This window comes from Archocentrus centrarchus, chromosome 1 (assembly GCF_007364275.1).
Source record: "Archocentrus centrarchus isolate MPI-CPG fArcCen1 chromosome 1, fArcCen1, whole genome shotgun sequence".
In the NCBI taxonomy this organism is placed as follows: Eukaryota; Metazoa; Chordata; class Actinopteri; order Cichliformes; family Cichlidae; genus Archocentrus; species Archocentrus centrarchus.
The window spans coordinates 18,193,129-18,209,867 of record NC_044346.1 but is presented as its reverse complement, the minus strand read 5'-3'; the positions used below and the strand labels follow the sequence as shown (position 1 = coordinate 18,209,867).

General features: G+C 38.8%; 1 protein-coding gene across 4 annotated transcripts; it reads right to left on the bottom strand.

Moving 5' to 3' along the window:
- Positions 1 to 2,804: 2,804 nt before the first annotated feature.
- Positions 2,805 to 11,365, bottom strand: bdh2 (3-hydroxybutyrate dehydrogenase, type 2). 4 transcript variants are annotated; one of them, XM_030756557.1, is made up of 10 exons: positions 11,207 to 11,365; positions 8,291 to 8,381; positions 7,337 to 7,415; positions 5,799 to 5,895; positions 4,468 to 4,576; positions 4,101 to 4,161; positions 3,819 to 3,932; positions 3,387 to 3,445; positions 3,133 to 3,225; positions 2,805 to 2,947 (listed from the first exon to the last, which is right to left on the bottom strand). In XM_030756557.1, the coding sequence occupies exons 2-10, from the start codon at positions 8,360 to 8,362 to the stop codon at positions 2,894 to 2,896; spliced, it is 738 nt and encodes a 245-aa protein (XP_030612417.1). In that variant the 5' UTR covers positions 8,363 to 8,381; positions 11,207 to 11,365; the 3' UTR covers positions 2,805 to 2,893. The 4 variants fall into 4 exon arrangements, with proteins under 4 accessions (XP_030612417.1, XP_030612495.1, XP_030612564.1 ...); XM_030756635.1 differs by having other exon boundaries at positions 8,291 to 8,378; XM_030756704.1 differs by lacking the exon at positions 11,207 to 11,365 and adding an exon at positions 11,034 to 11,191.
- Positions 11,366 to 16,739: the final 5,374 nt, after the last annotated feature.

Sequence of the window (16,739 nt, the reverse complement as noted above, 5' to 3'; positions counted from 1 at the left end):
GCAATAGCTGGCGTTTGCATCACATGCTGCCCAGATTTTTATACCAGCATATATTGCCTAAATGGGCAGCAACCTCTGAATGCCACTAGCCTTTCAGCCTCTGTGACATTAGAACCTGGGTTATAGAATAGTGAACACTGTCCTAATAGCTGCCAGCTTGTCTCTCCATCTGACAGCCCTTGTCTCTTGCTTATCAAAATTGGACTGGAGAAAATATGAATAGTCTCCCCAGACATTTTGGCACTAAATATAGCCCTGCTGGTCTCTGTATCCCACAGACTGGCTGTTGATTCATCCTTTGACTTATAAGCCCCAGGATGAGGACCCCCAAATATGCATGTAAATGCATTTTATCCATCTAATACACATCTCCTCCAAAACACACTTTTTCCTGTATTGAGTTGGGCATGACCAGCTCAAATTCTGTCACGAGTCTCTGCCATCTTAGTGGGCCCTGGCTCTGTCTTTAATATATTTTCTGCACAGTTTTGCCTGACGTACACAATATTGTATTCACTCACCGATTCAAATAATTTAATTCAGGTGTTTCAATCAGTTCCACGGCCACAGGTGTACAAAACCAAGCACCTAGGCATGCAGACTGCTTCTACAAACATTTGTTGAAGAATGGGTTGCTCTCAGGAGCTCAGCCACTTCCAGTGTGGTACCGGGATAAACTGCCACCTGTGCAGCAAATCCAGTTGTGAAATTCTCTCGCTACTAAATATTCCACAGTCAACTGTTAGTGGTATTATAACAAAGTGGAAGTGATTAGGAACAACAGCAACTCAGCCATTAACTGGTAGCCCACGTAAAACCACAGAGCGGTGTCAGCGGATGATGCGGCGCATTGTAAACAGAGGTCACCAACTATCTGCAGAGTCAATCTCTACAGACCTCCAAACTTAATGTGGCCTTCAGATTAGCCCGAGAACAGTGTGTGGAGCTTCATGGAATGGGTTTCCAGTACTGAGCACCTGCATCCAAGCCTTACATCACCAAGTGCAATGCACAGCATCGGGTGCAGTAGTGCAACGCATGGGAACCGGAAAGGTTCCCATTAAAAGTTATAACACCTGCATTCTTGCACTTTACAGATGAGGTCAATATAATAGGGAGTTTCATGATGATTACACTTATTAAGCCAAGCAGAAGTTTCATACTGAGAAAAATAATAAAAAATACTTTTTTTTTTTTTTGATGTTTTAACTTTAAAATGAGTCAATTTGACTCGTAACAGGAGGGTTAATCTCCCCAATTTGGCCATACTGTTAATCCAAACACAGGAGTATTACAGTCAAGATGCCCATGTTTAAATAATAATGCGAGATGGGGAAACATTAAATACATGATTCATGTGCAACTCAGGCTCTATCACGCTAACACTGAGCAGGGGTTCTCCACGACAGTTTCTCAGGTGGAAAATTAATTTGCCACATTGGCTTCTTTGTGCTGTGTTGTGTATTCACGTTAACGACAGTTTCTCTATTAACTGAGCCCTAACAACCCACAAACATTATATTAATATTACACACTGTGTACACAAACGCTGACAAGTACCTGATACACCGGCAGGTTAAACAGACGTTACTACAATGTTTTGAAACTTCCTTTTAGCGACAGACGTCCCGTTAATCCAATTCTGAACAGCCTACGCTAATTAATGCTTACAGCTGCACCATATGGCATATGTAGCTAGCGTTAGCTCAAGTAGGTTACAGAGCGCGGGTGGTAAAGCGAGTAGGTTAACCTCGAGCAGTTAACAGCAACCCACTGACCCTAAATCTAGTTAGCAACTACATAATCCAAGTCTTAAGACATATGGGTGTCATAGTGTTTCGCTCACTCTGCACAGGTGTATGGCCAAAGGACAAGTGAAATCTTAGCTGGTCAAGAGCTTTCAACCCCGTGAATCCATTATCGGACAGGGACGCATGGTTCCTTGTACAGTAGCGCCAGCTAACAGCGCTAGCCCTTTACTCGTCTGTCGTTTAATAAGGGACCGTTTTACAACAACTGAATTAAATCGTGTAAATCACGTCGCGATAGGGTTTACTGTCCTATTGTCACAGTCACTAACGTTAAGCAACCACCCTAATTTATGTAAACTTTATACTGACGCTGGGACCGGCGGACGTTGTCTGATGTCGTTTTATACAAGGAAGTTGAATTTGACTTTCCAGTCTACTGGATCAGCAAGTACGGGTGCTAGTTTAATCTCCAGGAAAAAGACGGGTGATTCTTGCTCGATACTGGATGCCTGTTCAGTAGCTGGCTGTGACCGTGTGCTGCCGGTGAACACTGCTCTGCAGCAACTAGCAAGCGAGCCATTCTGACGGAACTTCTCAGATATTATAGGGAAAAAAAAAGGCAAGCAACGAGAAAAAAAAAAAAAAGCGCTCACCTCATATCCTAAACATTGCCGGGGTGTGTTGGCTGTTAGCGGCAGCGTTTCTCTTGTCCTGTAGCAGATACACCAGCTGGTACATTGGAATGAGGAGGATTAGTGATGGTTAGGCCAGTATGTAGTTAGATTACATGGAACAGTGGATTGCTCCAGACATTTTACATAGCTTGTTTCACCATTATGTACAGAGGAATGACCACAGATGGCTTTAGTAATGAAATAAAGAAAAAAGTTTAAAATTGATTACACAATAGTCTGCGCTTTTATTTATTGTTAATCAATTGCAAGATTTGCCAGTACTTCTCATTAATATAGCGGTTTTAGTTTGACAAATATAATTGTAGCATAGGTTTAATTTGGAAACTAGGACATTTCTCCCATACAACTTGCAAAAATTAAAATGTAAAAACTATCCATCTGTGAAAACTTGATTTGAATCCAGGGTTTGGCCTCCATTACTGTAGTGATGCGCTTGCCACTGTTTCTTCACAGGCTCCATCCTCCATCGATGATGTGCTCTGTCCCGGTCACGTAGGCTGACTGTGGAGGGGCGAGACACTTTCAAACCACTGATAAATGTATTTTACTGACAAAACATCTGAAGCATTCTCTACACTTGTGATTTTGGAATTTTTAATTGCCATTAGGGATGTGGACACCCACTGTACATGCACACTATGCATGTATCAGTATGCCTCATAAATTACATTTGTGCAAACACTCACCTCATCTGAGGCCAGGTATACACACAGGTACGCAATCTCTTCAGCAGTGCAAATTCTGCCAGTTTTCTGTCTTGCCATAAAGTCCCTGTAAGCCTGTAAAGGAGTTACAGTTGTATCATTCATTACCTTCAATTCCCAGTCATCGGGATTTAATCTTGCAGAAACCAGGATAATATTTAACACGTGTTAAACGAATAATTCAGGCATTACTGTCAGATCAGCATGGTGAAACTGTACATCAAAGCTTACAGTACCTGTTCTGGGTCAGGCTGAGCCTGGATCCTATCCCTCAGTGATGGAGTGTCAACAGTCCCTATAGAAATATAAAGCAAGCCTAATGAAATGGTTGTTAAAAGAGTGACTCAGGAAATTACGGCCTTTGGTTACATGAACAGTTTATGTCCTCTTAGTTATTAAGTAATATGATTGTGTTAGGGCTAGGTCTGCTCGATATAAATACTCAAAATACATTTGAGTATATATGGCATTTATTTAAACTGGGGCTGAAGCCAGTGTGCCCTAACATGAAACAACCTCCAGCTATCAAAAAAAAAAAAAAAACAAACCCCATCAGTTTCATTTCAACAATGTTTACAGAATACTGAAATGCTACTGGCCTCAAGTACTATTGAGGAAGGCTTAAAAGACAGAGCATGGTGATATGTTGCACTGTGATCTAACCTTACCGGGACAAACACAGTTACAGCGAATGCCTTGCGCAACAAAATCCACTGCTATGGATTTGGTGAGCCCAATCACTGCAGCCTTCGAGGTACTATAGACACACCGGTTAACAACACCTGTGTTGAGGAAACACATCTGTCACACACACACAGCCGCACGCAAAGCAATTATCTGAGATAAGAGGATTGCAAAGACTGGCCATACTTCAAAGACGTACTGACCCTTTAATTGAGAATAGTTCTACAAGCATCTGCAATAAAAAAGATCTGAGGAATATCATTTACCTTTTATGCTTGATGCGACAGATGCCATGTTAATAATGTTTCCCGACTTCTTTGCCAACATCTAGAATAACAAATGGCATATTAACAGAATGCTTTTGGCTGAATGCAGATTTAAACCTAAACCTAAAACAAAGTCACAAAAAGTGCCAAGATCTGTGCTAAAGGTCCCCTTTGAGGCAGTGTGGTTAGTTTGCAGCTAAAGCTGGATTAGGCAGTCTCCACCCATCATGTCACGGGCTCACGGTAGAACAGCTAATGCAGCTAATCCAACAACAGATGAGAACAAAATTAAAGCATATGTCACACAGCTATCAGCAGCACCTATTAAATGGAATGTTAAGCATTTGGTGAAGTGGCCAAAAGTCACCTTAGGCAAGAACGCCTTGCACATCAGGTACATGCTCCGCACATTCACGTTCATCGTGAAGTCCCAATCATCCTCCTCACAGTCCAAGATGGTGCCGTGATGCACAAACCTGTATACAACCACAGACATTTAAACCCAAAGCAGTTGATATCAGAGCAGTCAATGGACAATATGAATGACAATTTGGACAAATGGTGATACAATCAACAACAGAAAGGTAAATTACTGCTGTTCCAAAATAAAAACCTCAATGGTGATAAAGTATAAGAGCCCTGTTAAGAAGATTGAGAAAAGGCCAAGAGGAGGTTAAACTGTATTTTATTGGGATTTTGGAAATGTAGTGAAGCAGGAGATAGATAAGTGTGATAGAACTGAAAACATATTTCATTTCATTTATTTGTGTCTTTATTTGGTTCATTTACATAACAAACCTAAGCGGTCAACGTGTCCTCCAATCCGAACGACAATATCAGTCGTTTGTTGCAAAACAACAAATACGAGCGTTTCTAAAGTGAGCACTCCTTCGTGTGACTGTGTGTGTGTGTATCATGTCGGTCATATCAGTGTGTAATGTGGCTGTAGGTCAGGAGGTAGAGCAGGTCACGTACTCATTGGAAGGTTGGTCATTCAATCCCTGACTGCTCCAGTCTGCAAGTATGCTTGGGTAAAATGCTGAAGTGCTTGTGTGAATGAAGCATGTTGTATGAAGTGCTTTGAGTGCTAAAGTGTAGTAGAAAAGCATCATAAGAACCAGTCTATTTATTTCATTTTTAAGCTTTTCTGTGGCATCTAATGCCATTTAGTTCCCACAGACATTTCAGAAATCTGAGAAAATCCATATTTATCTGTTTCTTCTGAATCTCCTGGAGGAAACCGAACACGTTATTCACACACCCTTTCACGTACAACCGCTTTAGGTTGCTTACTTTTATTTTTAAACACAAGTATTGGTCATAAAACGTGCCTGCAAAAAAGTTCAAAGAGGTCATTTTTTAGAGGACAGGCTTGAAAGTGTAGGCTGAAGCCAAAGCTTATGTAACACCTGACCCTGACACAATAAACAACACTTTAGGAAAATGAAATCAACCAACTCTTAATTTAAATACAAAATCATGACAAAAGACAAAAAAGAAATAAATAATAGCAACAATAAACCATTCATGTTGAATCCAGCTACAGGCAAACCTTTTTTTTTTTTTTCTGTAAAAAGACTGAGTTAAATTTTGTCTCACCTCTACACAGCAAGTCATATATGAAAGTATTAGTAAAATGCAGAGTGATTTTTGGTAGGATTTTTTCCTTCTTTGATAATAAAACAACAATAAAAGTACCCAGCAACGTTGAACAGGACATCGACATGCTCATGTTCTTTGGCAAGGGCTTCTACTTGGTCCTTCTTAGTCACATCCACCACTTTTGTCCTGATCCCTGGTGATGAAAAGGAAAAACAAGGTCAATTTGACTACACTACACTGCTTTCATGGTGCTGCAGCAGTAACCTTTGTGTTAAAATGTGATGAGCTGGAAGTGAGGATGTGTTGTACAAACTATGGAGCTTCCGGTATTTTTAATATTTGATCACCTGGACCTGAAAATGAACTCCGTTAGCTCTGCACTACAGCAGGCGAGGCAGGTGATCCACCCTCCGTCTTAACTGAAAAATGGCCTTTCTTGCAGAGGAGTAACAAACTGACCTCTCGCTCTGAGTGGTTGAAACAGGCTTACAGGATTTGATGAACCTATATCACAGAGTCTCCCTGATCACAGCTGATTTACAGTCCAAAGCTAAAGGTCAGAGATCAAACTGCTCATCAGACTGTGCAGAGGAAAACTTCTCAATATGTCCAGAGCCTGGAGGAAACTGGAGGAAATGACCTTTGTCCTAAGGAGATGAAGCACAGAGCTGCCTCTTGGTTTGTCTGTATTAATGAACAAACTTATACAACAGGCAGTTTCATTCATCCAACAGTTTGACAACAGAGAAACAAGGATGGGAGAGATTGTTAGAGAAATTAGGAGGATTTCTGAATAAGAAATGCATCAGGAATTACAGTGGGCATTCCCCATGTCTGCTCTTTTTAATGGAAGTGGAGCTGCTGCTTATGGTGGCAATGCAAAGAATAAGTCACTGTGTGAGAGTGTATCACTTTTTATTGGCATCTTCACATCTGATAAGGATAAAAAGTTCAACCAGTTCATCAACCAGTCAGCTGAACAGAGTGAGAGGGTGACTCATGAGCTGGATAAAATGAGAGACTTCAGCCCCACACCCATCCTCCTAACTTGTAAACCAGTAATGATCAGACTGACCTAAGAATAAAGTTTTTATGAATAAAGAAAAAAAAAAGTTTTACAAAATATGAAACAAAATCACAGAAATCTGCTACACAACTGCCACCTTCTTCAACACAGCATGGCTGGTTAGCTCAGCTGGTTAGAGCGTGGAATAAATACTAGAATAAATACTAAATATAGTGCTCTTCTCAGTCATGAATAAAAGACAAATGTTTGTTTTGTTTTTTCTTGTGGAAAAAGCGATCTCACTGGGGAAAGCATAGGTGTTATACAGTAGCTTAATTCTAATTAATTAAGCTACTAGTGTGTGAGATCATTTTTGGCCAGAATGAGAGGACTTAGTAGAAATCAACATGCACTGTTTGATTACTGTAAGCAACATATTTTAGTTCTTTCCTTCTATGTAACAGGCTGCATAAATGTTGTCAGTTAAACTAATCAAAGTTTTAAAAGTTATATATAACTGATTAGTGAAAGAACTTCAGCGAAAGGATTAAAATCCACTGGCATCCCTTTTGCATCACCTCAAATAGCCAGCAGATGGCGGCTACAGACCAACACAGATGAAACTTGCCTTGAACGCCGTCCAGCTCCTTCAGCTTCGCTCCATTTATGTCCGTTGCTGTGACCTGAGCTCCCGCTTTAGCAAATGCCTACAGTTAAAAAAAAAACAAAATACCCAAGATCAGTTCCAAGCGCTTCCCCTGTGCTCTGAATGCTATGCTATACAGTTTAAGGAAAAAAATATTTTTGCCATTATGTGATTGTGATATGATTATGGCATAAAAACTGAAAAGATCAGGACATTGAGAAGCAGGCACAACTGAGAAAAATCTAAACTGCCGTATGAATGAACAGAGTCACTCAGACTTCAGAGAATAATTCAGATCATCAATAACAGTCAATATCTCATTATCAAGCATCTGAACACAGACTGCCAATATCCATCCACAGCTCCACAACGCTCCTTAAATCCATTTTACTTCCCATCAATAGGCAGCTTTTTAAAGTGCAAATGGATTTGCTTAAAAGACCCCTTATACTGTTTGCATCTTTTAATACTCTTTAAGGTTGAATTCCTCCGATAAAAACCCAATTCCCTGTAATACAAGGCACCTTTGCACACTTGGATGGAACAAATGTAGACATGAGATTTTCAAGTGTGCCGTTGTCTCTTTGGCAAGAATATCCCTAGAGGACTGTTCTGAACCTGCGTTTCCATTACCCCAACAATCGCTATTACAGCACAGTCTTTTACAGCTCATGGACATTAGGTGACACAGGCTATGTTTCTGTGCTTAAGAAAGTTGGAAGAAAAATGTTACACTACAGTAAAAGAAACCTTTGAGTGTAACCTTAAAATCTGTGCAGTAGATTCTATATTAGTTATTTAATATTTAATGCTTATCGAAATATAAAGAGCTTTGAGTAAGTGCAACATCAGCTAGTAAATAAACCATTTTCTCCTGTGATTTAGAAGCCAATATATCAGTGAAAATTTAAGAAGAAAGTTATTAAATCTCATTACTATTGCTGCAGCACGTCCAATCCCCTGAGCAGCGGCGGACAACACGATCACTTTCCCATCCAGGCGACCCATAGTTTACCTTTCACTGCTGCTGTGAACAAGAAAGATTATTTTAATTCTCAGTTTTCAGCAGTCAGCTTGATGCAATTTTTCCTTTGGTTATATAACTGAGTAATCATTGACAGGCTTTCTTGGCAAAATGGTCTTTCAGTAAACTTCAGCATTTGATGCCCTACAGCTAAGAGAGAAATCTTCAGTGACCTCACAAAACCACTTATGAAGATGACTTGAATTCATTAGAAGCTTCCCATAGTGTTAGGTGATAGCGGTCTGTCACTAATAGTCACAGAGTCAGGCTTTATAAATATTAATGTAAATTTTATTGCTTTGCTCAAAGTGATTGTGGCCTGTGGTCAAAAGCCCACTTAGCAAACATGTTTTATCTGTCTTTTATCTTCATGTAACAGCTTAATAATGTCAGCCAACAAAATTAACAAATTCACTACTGATGTATCGGACAAATTTGATATGACCTACAGCACCAGTTGGGCACAGAAGTGATGTAATATGGCAACTTTCCAGTCAAGGCCTTAAAGATATACAATAACATGTGGTAATCACATCTGTCACATATTTCTTTACAAAGAAACAAGTTTCTGTTACCATTTCAACAATATTGCCAATATAAAGTTTTTTTTATTTACAAAGGCTAAACTATTTATATTTTGTAACTCCCTCATTATTGGATACTAGTACTTCCATTGGTGTTTATATTTTAGGCCACAGAATCTCAAAAAGAGAGCAGAGCACACTTTACTGAGTGAACAGAAAGACCCGTGACTGTGTACGTCCATCTATCCACAATCTGAAAAGGCTGATACCAACTGAGAACTGATTCACCATGAAACAAGGCACTGCTCGCTCAAGCATTCTCTGCAGCCAACTATAGAGGATGCTACATTAAATAGTAAAATAGTAATAACATCATGAGAATATCTGAGAAGGGGGTGCCTTTGGGTGCAAGAACATGTTCTCCAAGGGAGCAACCTTGCCTGAGGTAGAAATCCCTTTAGTGGAGCGGGCCACCACGTGCCTCGGGGAAGGTACTCCAGTGTTGGTATAAGCAAAGTGAAATGGCCTGGATCAACCTTAAGGCCAACAGTTGCTTAGACAAAGCTTGGCCCTTTATAGAAATCTCATAGCAGGCAAAGAATTGCTTCTTCCCTCTAACTGTTGTCTGTGCAGTGCAACTCCTAAGAAAATGGACTTGGGAACCCCTGACCTGAGGGATACAGTACTAAGAGGTCCTCTGACCCTAACTCAACCTTGAAGACATTGGCTGACACATCCCTCATTGAGTATATCCGCTCCCTTGTTCTGTGACAGTATTCTGACACCAGAGAAGAGTGCACTGAATCCGGTAATGGGGCTGTGGTGATCTTACAGTTGGTGCACAACACAACACGCTGATCAAAAACAATGCTTAAGGGACTACAGAAGCTGTCAGAACAGCTTTGCAGTCCTGGTCTGACAAACTAGACTTGACAGCCAAACCTGGTTGTGTGCCTGAACCATGGAGGCCACTGACTATCGTGGAGCCTAGGCATGTACACTTTCCCCAAGGTTTATAATTCAGGCCTGCAGAAGCCAAATTCTGCAGCAGGCCCTGAAAATGAGCCAACAAGAGGGAATTGATGCATACCAATCTTGAGGCCAAGGCCTACACAGTGTAGGCCCTGCAGAGCTAATTATCAGTTCCTTCAGTGCCTGTAAGGGTGGATCCCATCCTCGTTGGCACTTGTCACAGCATTCTTTATTCATATTTAAGTCATATTTTAGCCTCTCTTGTGAGTGGTAATGGTCCTACGTCAAATATTGATACAACTTATGTTGGATCTAACAGTCCCTCAGATTTGATCCATTTTTACACGGGAAGTTTAACCTTCTAACTTTTCTCTGATTTACCTTCCATCAGCAGAAATTACTCAGAGTATTACTGCGGTATTACCATTGCCAGAGGCAAGCTAGATGTGAACCCTTTCAAATGTCTCTGGCCTTGATGAAGCTACAAAACAAAAACACTGGAGACTACTTCTGTATTTCCAGAAAAAAAATGTTGAAGGTTGCTTTTGTTTTGTTTTTCTCCTTTTAACTAAGCACAAAATGGCACACCAAACCATGTGGACTGCTGGGTGTTGGTGGACTATCTAGTCCACATTTTATCACATGGTCAATATAGCACTTGAATTGAGATTTCAACAATTCAGTGCAGCTTTTCCCATATTTTTCACCTCATGAAATAAGCAACCAACTTTGCCCTTTAACTGACATACAAGTCTGCTGATGCTCATTAAGATCGGTAATAAATCCTCGCATGGTAGTATTAATACGCAATGTGATTCAAAAGAGAAAAGAAATGACACTTGTGTCTGCTCTAACTTTATTAAGGCCTTAGAAACAGTGCAGATTTGCAGTTACTGTGGCCATCTCAGACAAAGAAAAAAAGTGGCACCAGTAAAATTATGCTAAATTAACTATTAACCAGTCATAACACTATATCTCAACATGCCAGTTTAAAGTAGCATTGGGCTGTCTTGACTGAACTTGCATTAAACCGCATACATGTTAACTTGTAATGCAGAAATGTAATCAGTTCCTATTGTTGCAGCAGCTTTCCTCACTCAGCGTGCCTCATTACCGCAAATTTCATCTGCTACAGCTGAATGTGCGCAGTTAAACATACCGTAACGAGCTGTACTGATGAAATTGTGCAGATACTATTAACAGGTACCAGCTACTACTGTTAGTAGGTACGCAGTATAGTACACTAGGAGTAGCTGGTACAAGCTACTACTGTACTGTTACAGATACTACCGTTACAGGACCAGCTTACATAAAGTCATGTTAGAAACTCACCCCTTTGTTGAGGTCCGAGGCTGACACAAGACGATCAACGTCAAAGTTCAGCGAAGGTAGACACGTGACGCGCTGCTTGGACTCCTGTTGGTTCGAGACCAGGAAGTCCGCATGACGGCACAGGTTGCAATTTGAGAAGCTGGAACAGAGAGGGAGAGAGTACATCGACGAGGTTTTCTACTTTCAGAGTTTTTTTTGTGTGTTTTTTTTTACTTTCTCTGCAAGAAATTAAACTCATTAAGCTCTGTCTCAGTTTTATAGACAGTTAAAATCAGCGGGGTTTGAAGTCTCTCTCTGCCTGCGTACTATTTTTTATAACCTACCCTGGTCAGACTGTAGGAGGAGTCTGTGAGACGTGCATTGTCTCAGATATTTTGTCTCTTTCAAAAAGAATCACCGATAATTTTTACTATTCGGGCCACATTAAGGAAAAAAGTTAGATTATTGAAAAAAAAAAAACAAATAAACAAATTTAAAAAATTGTTCATTTTGAAAATGAAGTTGAAATTTTGTTGAAAGTAGTCAAAATAGTATTTCGATTTTTATCTCAGATCTTTCAACTTCAATATAGGATTTCTTTTATTGTTAATTTTGAGAATAAAGTCAAAATTTCAAAATACATTTTCAAGATTTAAGTCAAAAATAGTATTTTGAGAAAAAAGGCGAAATAATATTTTGAGTTAAATCTTGAAATAGTTATGCTCAAAATTTATGCTCAAAATAGAATTTTGTCATTTTTCTCTAAAAATTAACATTCCCAGTTACCTCTAATATTTGTTTTTCTTAATGTGGCTTTAATACTGGCTCCAATAAGGAGTTGGACCATCTTTCTTCTTTGTTAATCATTCTGAATTTTGGACAGATGTGGAGAGTGACCTTTGCCTTCTGTACCAGGTCTTTTTAGTATCTATTATCACTGAGGGTTAATGGTTAAAGAGCTTAAGTAGACTCACAGTCTAAACTTTGAACCTGTTTGTATTTTAAAAATGTCAGGATCTTAATTCAAATGAGCCATTTGGGAAAAAAAAATCTTATAAAGGAAGCATAAAAAAATAAATCTCCTATTCACCTGGAAAAGACATTCATTTTTCACTTTACAACAGGCTTCTGGGGACATTTTCATACATTAGAAACCAAATAGCCTCACAGATAAGTATTTCCATTATTTGTTGCAGGGCATGGCTTTCATACATATCAAACAGCAGGAATTTTCATGTCAGTTTGTTCCAGTTATTAAGGCATCAGAAGTGTGGAGAGTCCATCTGCTGATAAAGACCGTGTATAACTGAAAGCTCTAAGAGCATCAAAGTAGCCTTCAAGATGAGTCTGATTTGTAGACTGCTGTTTCCAGAGTCACAAATAAATTGTAGCTTTTATTTTATGCTCAAGTGAAGCATATTATTCATTAAATTTAATGTCATTTACATTTTTATTAATTCATTCTTGCTCTTTGAAGATACCAAACTGTCGCACTGATTGCATTTTCAGTTCTACGATGTCTCAGCCATCTTAGTTTTTTAATGGGATTCAAAAAACTTGTAATATGGGTTTTCCTGGATAAAATGTATTATGTTTTAGTTGCTTTGGGATTGAATGTTTAATATTAAACTAAAGTATTGCATCCTGAACAGAAAGAGCGAGATATGCTTGTTGAATCCAATCATACTTTAAATAAAATATTGAAAACTCAGAGTGGAACAAAACCTCAGGTAATTTAACTCTAACATGTTACATATGCAAGTCAGAATGTGGCCACTTTGCAATACACTAAAAGCTGTTTGTAGCATTTTCTTTTTTCATCTGATCTTCATTTAAGTCACAATTAGACAACAATTTTGACCAAACTAACATCACATGATGCAACAGATCCACAGCACACAAGCAATTCAAGAACAGAATATTTAAAAAGAAGAAGAAGAAACTTGAAGCTTTGGGATGTTCAAATCAGACTTCTGGCCCTGACCCAACGGAGGCGCTTTGGTATGACATGAAGCTGAAGCCATTTTGTAGGAAGAATGGTCCCAAAGCACCCACCAGAGGGCTATTACTCCTGGAGGACTGTGGCTAGTTTTATGACTTACTCTATTTAAACTCTATCTTTCACTTTTTATTTTGACTTTTTTTCAAAATGGTACCTCTGTGGTGTGGTGGCTTACACATTTGCCTTAAGTGTGAAAGAGCCCAAGTTTGAGACCAGGAGGAGACACAAACCCTGCCTCAGAGGGGTCACACTCCTAGTGCTGGTGTAGAATCTCTATCAAATCAACAAATGTTATACAATATCATTATTATTTTTTTAATCAATTTCAGTTATATTATTTATTAGGTATTTGTGGTCTTTCTTGGTCCACTTGATGTTGAGCCTCAAAGCGTAGCAGTCTACAATAGCCACCATTCAAAGCACGTTCAAGATCCTTCTCAGTGACATTTAGAGTTCAGAAACTAGCTCGCTCTGTGTGTCAGAGGACACAGCGTCTCCAGGATATGACAATCTCACACCTCTTTTCAGAACCAGTGACCTTGGCAGGCCTTAAACGACCAGTGGTAGTTAGGTGAGAGTGGAGTTGCTGTCTGACTGTGACGGTTTGAAAATGTAGTGCAGGCTTCTTCTTGGTTACTGAGTAACATTAATCCTGGTTTCTCGTCCTGTTGATTTAAGATCGATCACTTTTATGGGCCAGTGTGCACCAGTTTGCAAACTTAGTTCCAAAGACAAGAATTTGAGCTAACGGTGCTTTTCTACATTACTGCTTAGCTTTGGAAAGACCTTCTTCAAAAAAAACCCCAGACTTGCTTCTATTTAATCTATTATCTTTTTGTTGATATTTTATTATCACTTTTATTGCTTAAATGATATTATTTATATTAATATTTTGCATTGTATGAGTATTAGAAACTAAATAATCTGAAGCTAAAGAATAATTCTCGCTCTTATTATTGCTGTTAGTCTTGCATGGACTTTTTCTTTTGTTTCTCAGTTAAAGGTTGGTTTAGAAGTCATGGAAATGTTTTATCTGCTTTGAAAACAGGTGTAATCTGTCTTCTCTGGAGGATTTCTGTGAGATGAATGATAACCCAGCATGTGAGATCAGATGCACCTTCTCGGTTGTGCACACTAATGATACGTGTGGGGCACTTTTCCCAGATTGTTGGTTTCAGAAAGTTAAGAAAAAAAAATGTTTGAGAGGTTTGATGAGTGATGATTTCAGATGCTCTTTGAAAGTTCTGCAAGCACTTTGAGGGAGGAATACTGATTTAGTACGTTTTTGAAAATGGAGGCTTTTACTATTGACAGATACTTTGTAAACTGGAAAATGTAGCATCTATGATTCCTGAAGCTTGAACCACAGGGACTAGATAAATCCCTGATATCTGAGCCTTTGTAGAGCTGATTCAGATCAATTTTTGTGACTCTTATGTAAAGAAGGACTAAATTGCTGGGTTATTCCTTTAAGAATCAATGCAAGTGCACAAAATCTAAATTAAAAGTGACTTGTTGCAAACCTTTAATTACTTATTGATTCAAATAAGTAACTAATAGCGCTTTCCCCCGTAAGGCTAATATCCATTTAATCCAAGCCAACCTATCAAAACCTTTTATAAGATTTACATTAGTAGTTTAAACTAAATAACCCAGTACCCATTGAGCCTTATACTCAACATCAACAGTGATAAACAGTCTCTATCTCAAGAGACATCATCAGTTTAAGCTGCCAAACAACAAAGTGAAGGTAATCCAAGCATTTTGCTGAGACTGCAGCATGGGAAAATAAAATAGATGGTATTTGAATGATTATTATGTATAACATAACTGATATCCTAAATGTATGAGTTAAAACAATATCTGTATGAATACCAGTAGATTAAAAAACTGCACATGAAAGCAGCCATAAAAATAGCAGCTGTCATTATATTTGTTCGGTATTTCATGGAAAGAAATTCCAGCAACCAGCCTGGATTAATTTGGATGGGAAATCTGACATCTGATCTGATGTCTTCTATTTTTTACCTTTATTATCAGTTGTGCAAGCTGACCTGTGCAGAAATAGTTTGCCATACCAGTTACCACTTCTGATACACCTATACAATTCAGTGTCATCCACTGCAACTGTTTTGATGACTACTCTGCTGTCATTGTGTGATGTTAATTGTAAGTTATTACCGCAGTAAAAGTAATTAATGGTAACGGTATAATAGTCTAGTGTTGTCAGTATAATATAGTCCAGTGCAATACCGCCATAAACTATGATTTATGACAACAGACAGATATGGGTGTAGGGATATATTGCAACTCAGCTCGCTGGAGTCTGGAGGCTGATAAGCTATAAAATGGACCAGAACCCAAGTAATGATAGGTAAATGACCTAAATCTGTCTTGACTGAAGCACTGGACTGCAAATGTTAAATCATAAACATTTCCACCCTTATTGCAATATGCTAAAAAGAGGGTTGTCTGCAAACAAAGCAGTTGCACTATGCAGGAGGAAATGAGTTTGGTTTTAGAAGGGTACAGACGCACTGCGGGTTGTAATAATCAAACCATTCAAAAAGCAAATTTCTTCCATGGCATGGTAATAATTTGGAGTGTGGAAAAGACTCAAAACAATCATAAAAATTCAAAATGCAAAGGCTGATGAGAAAGCATCCCACCTGGGCATGAATCCCACTTGATTCTTGACTGGCCAGCCCCTTAATGAATGTCACTGCTCTCACTTCCATATTTCCTGTCTACTTTTGTTGCAAGCATGTAGAGGCAACACAAAGGCAATCATGATGTCAGAAAGGAAATTAATAAAAAGTACAGAAACACAGGGGTGCCCGGACAACTCATTAGATACTCAGGGACAGTTTTCAGTTAATTTCATGCTTCCTTCTGCTTCATGTTTACTCTTGCTGATGTAATACGATGTTGAAAGACTGCATATAAAAATAACCTTGCATGCAGAATTATCAGTAAACTTGTAGATTTCCATCCTTATTATCTGAAAATCACAGAGAGCATTCTTTGAGCAGCACAGAGGGGAACTCAATATTTAAATCAGGGCTGAGTGCAAAGCCTTCAGAATGTCAATCAGTATTCTAAACATATTGTCGAGAAACAAAGTAAGTCCAAATACACAAACACAGAGAAACAGAGCAAACCTCTAACAAATTCATTAATAATTAGCTTAATGATGGTGCAGTGACAATTATGAATGCATAAGTGCACAACCTTATTGTTATTTTGGAGCTTTATTTTTGTTTGTTTCACCTTTAAAAGCATGATTTTTTTTTTTTTTAATTTGAGATGACCTCAACTTTTAAAAGGTTTTACAGGAAAAAAACAGGTCACATAAAGAGGCAATGCATAATATAACAGCTCAGTGTCTTATCTGGAAACGTAGTAACAACCTTGGTCCAAGTGCAGAAACTGTTTGCCACAGATTCACTGGAGAATCCCACAAAAATTTCCACTCTACCAGAGTTGGATTCTGTCAGTGCTACAAAATGAAACCACTGTGTGAAGATTGCTTGTATTTCTTCTCTGACAGCC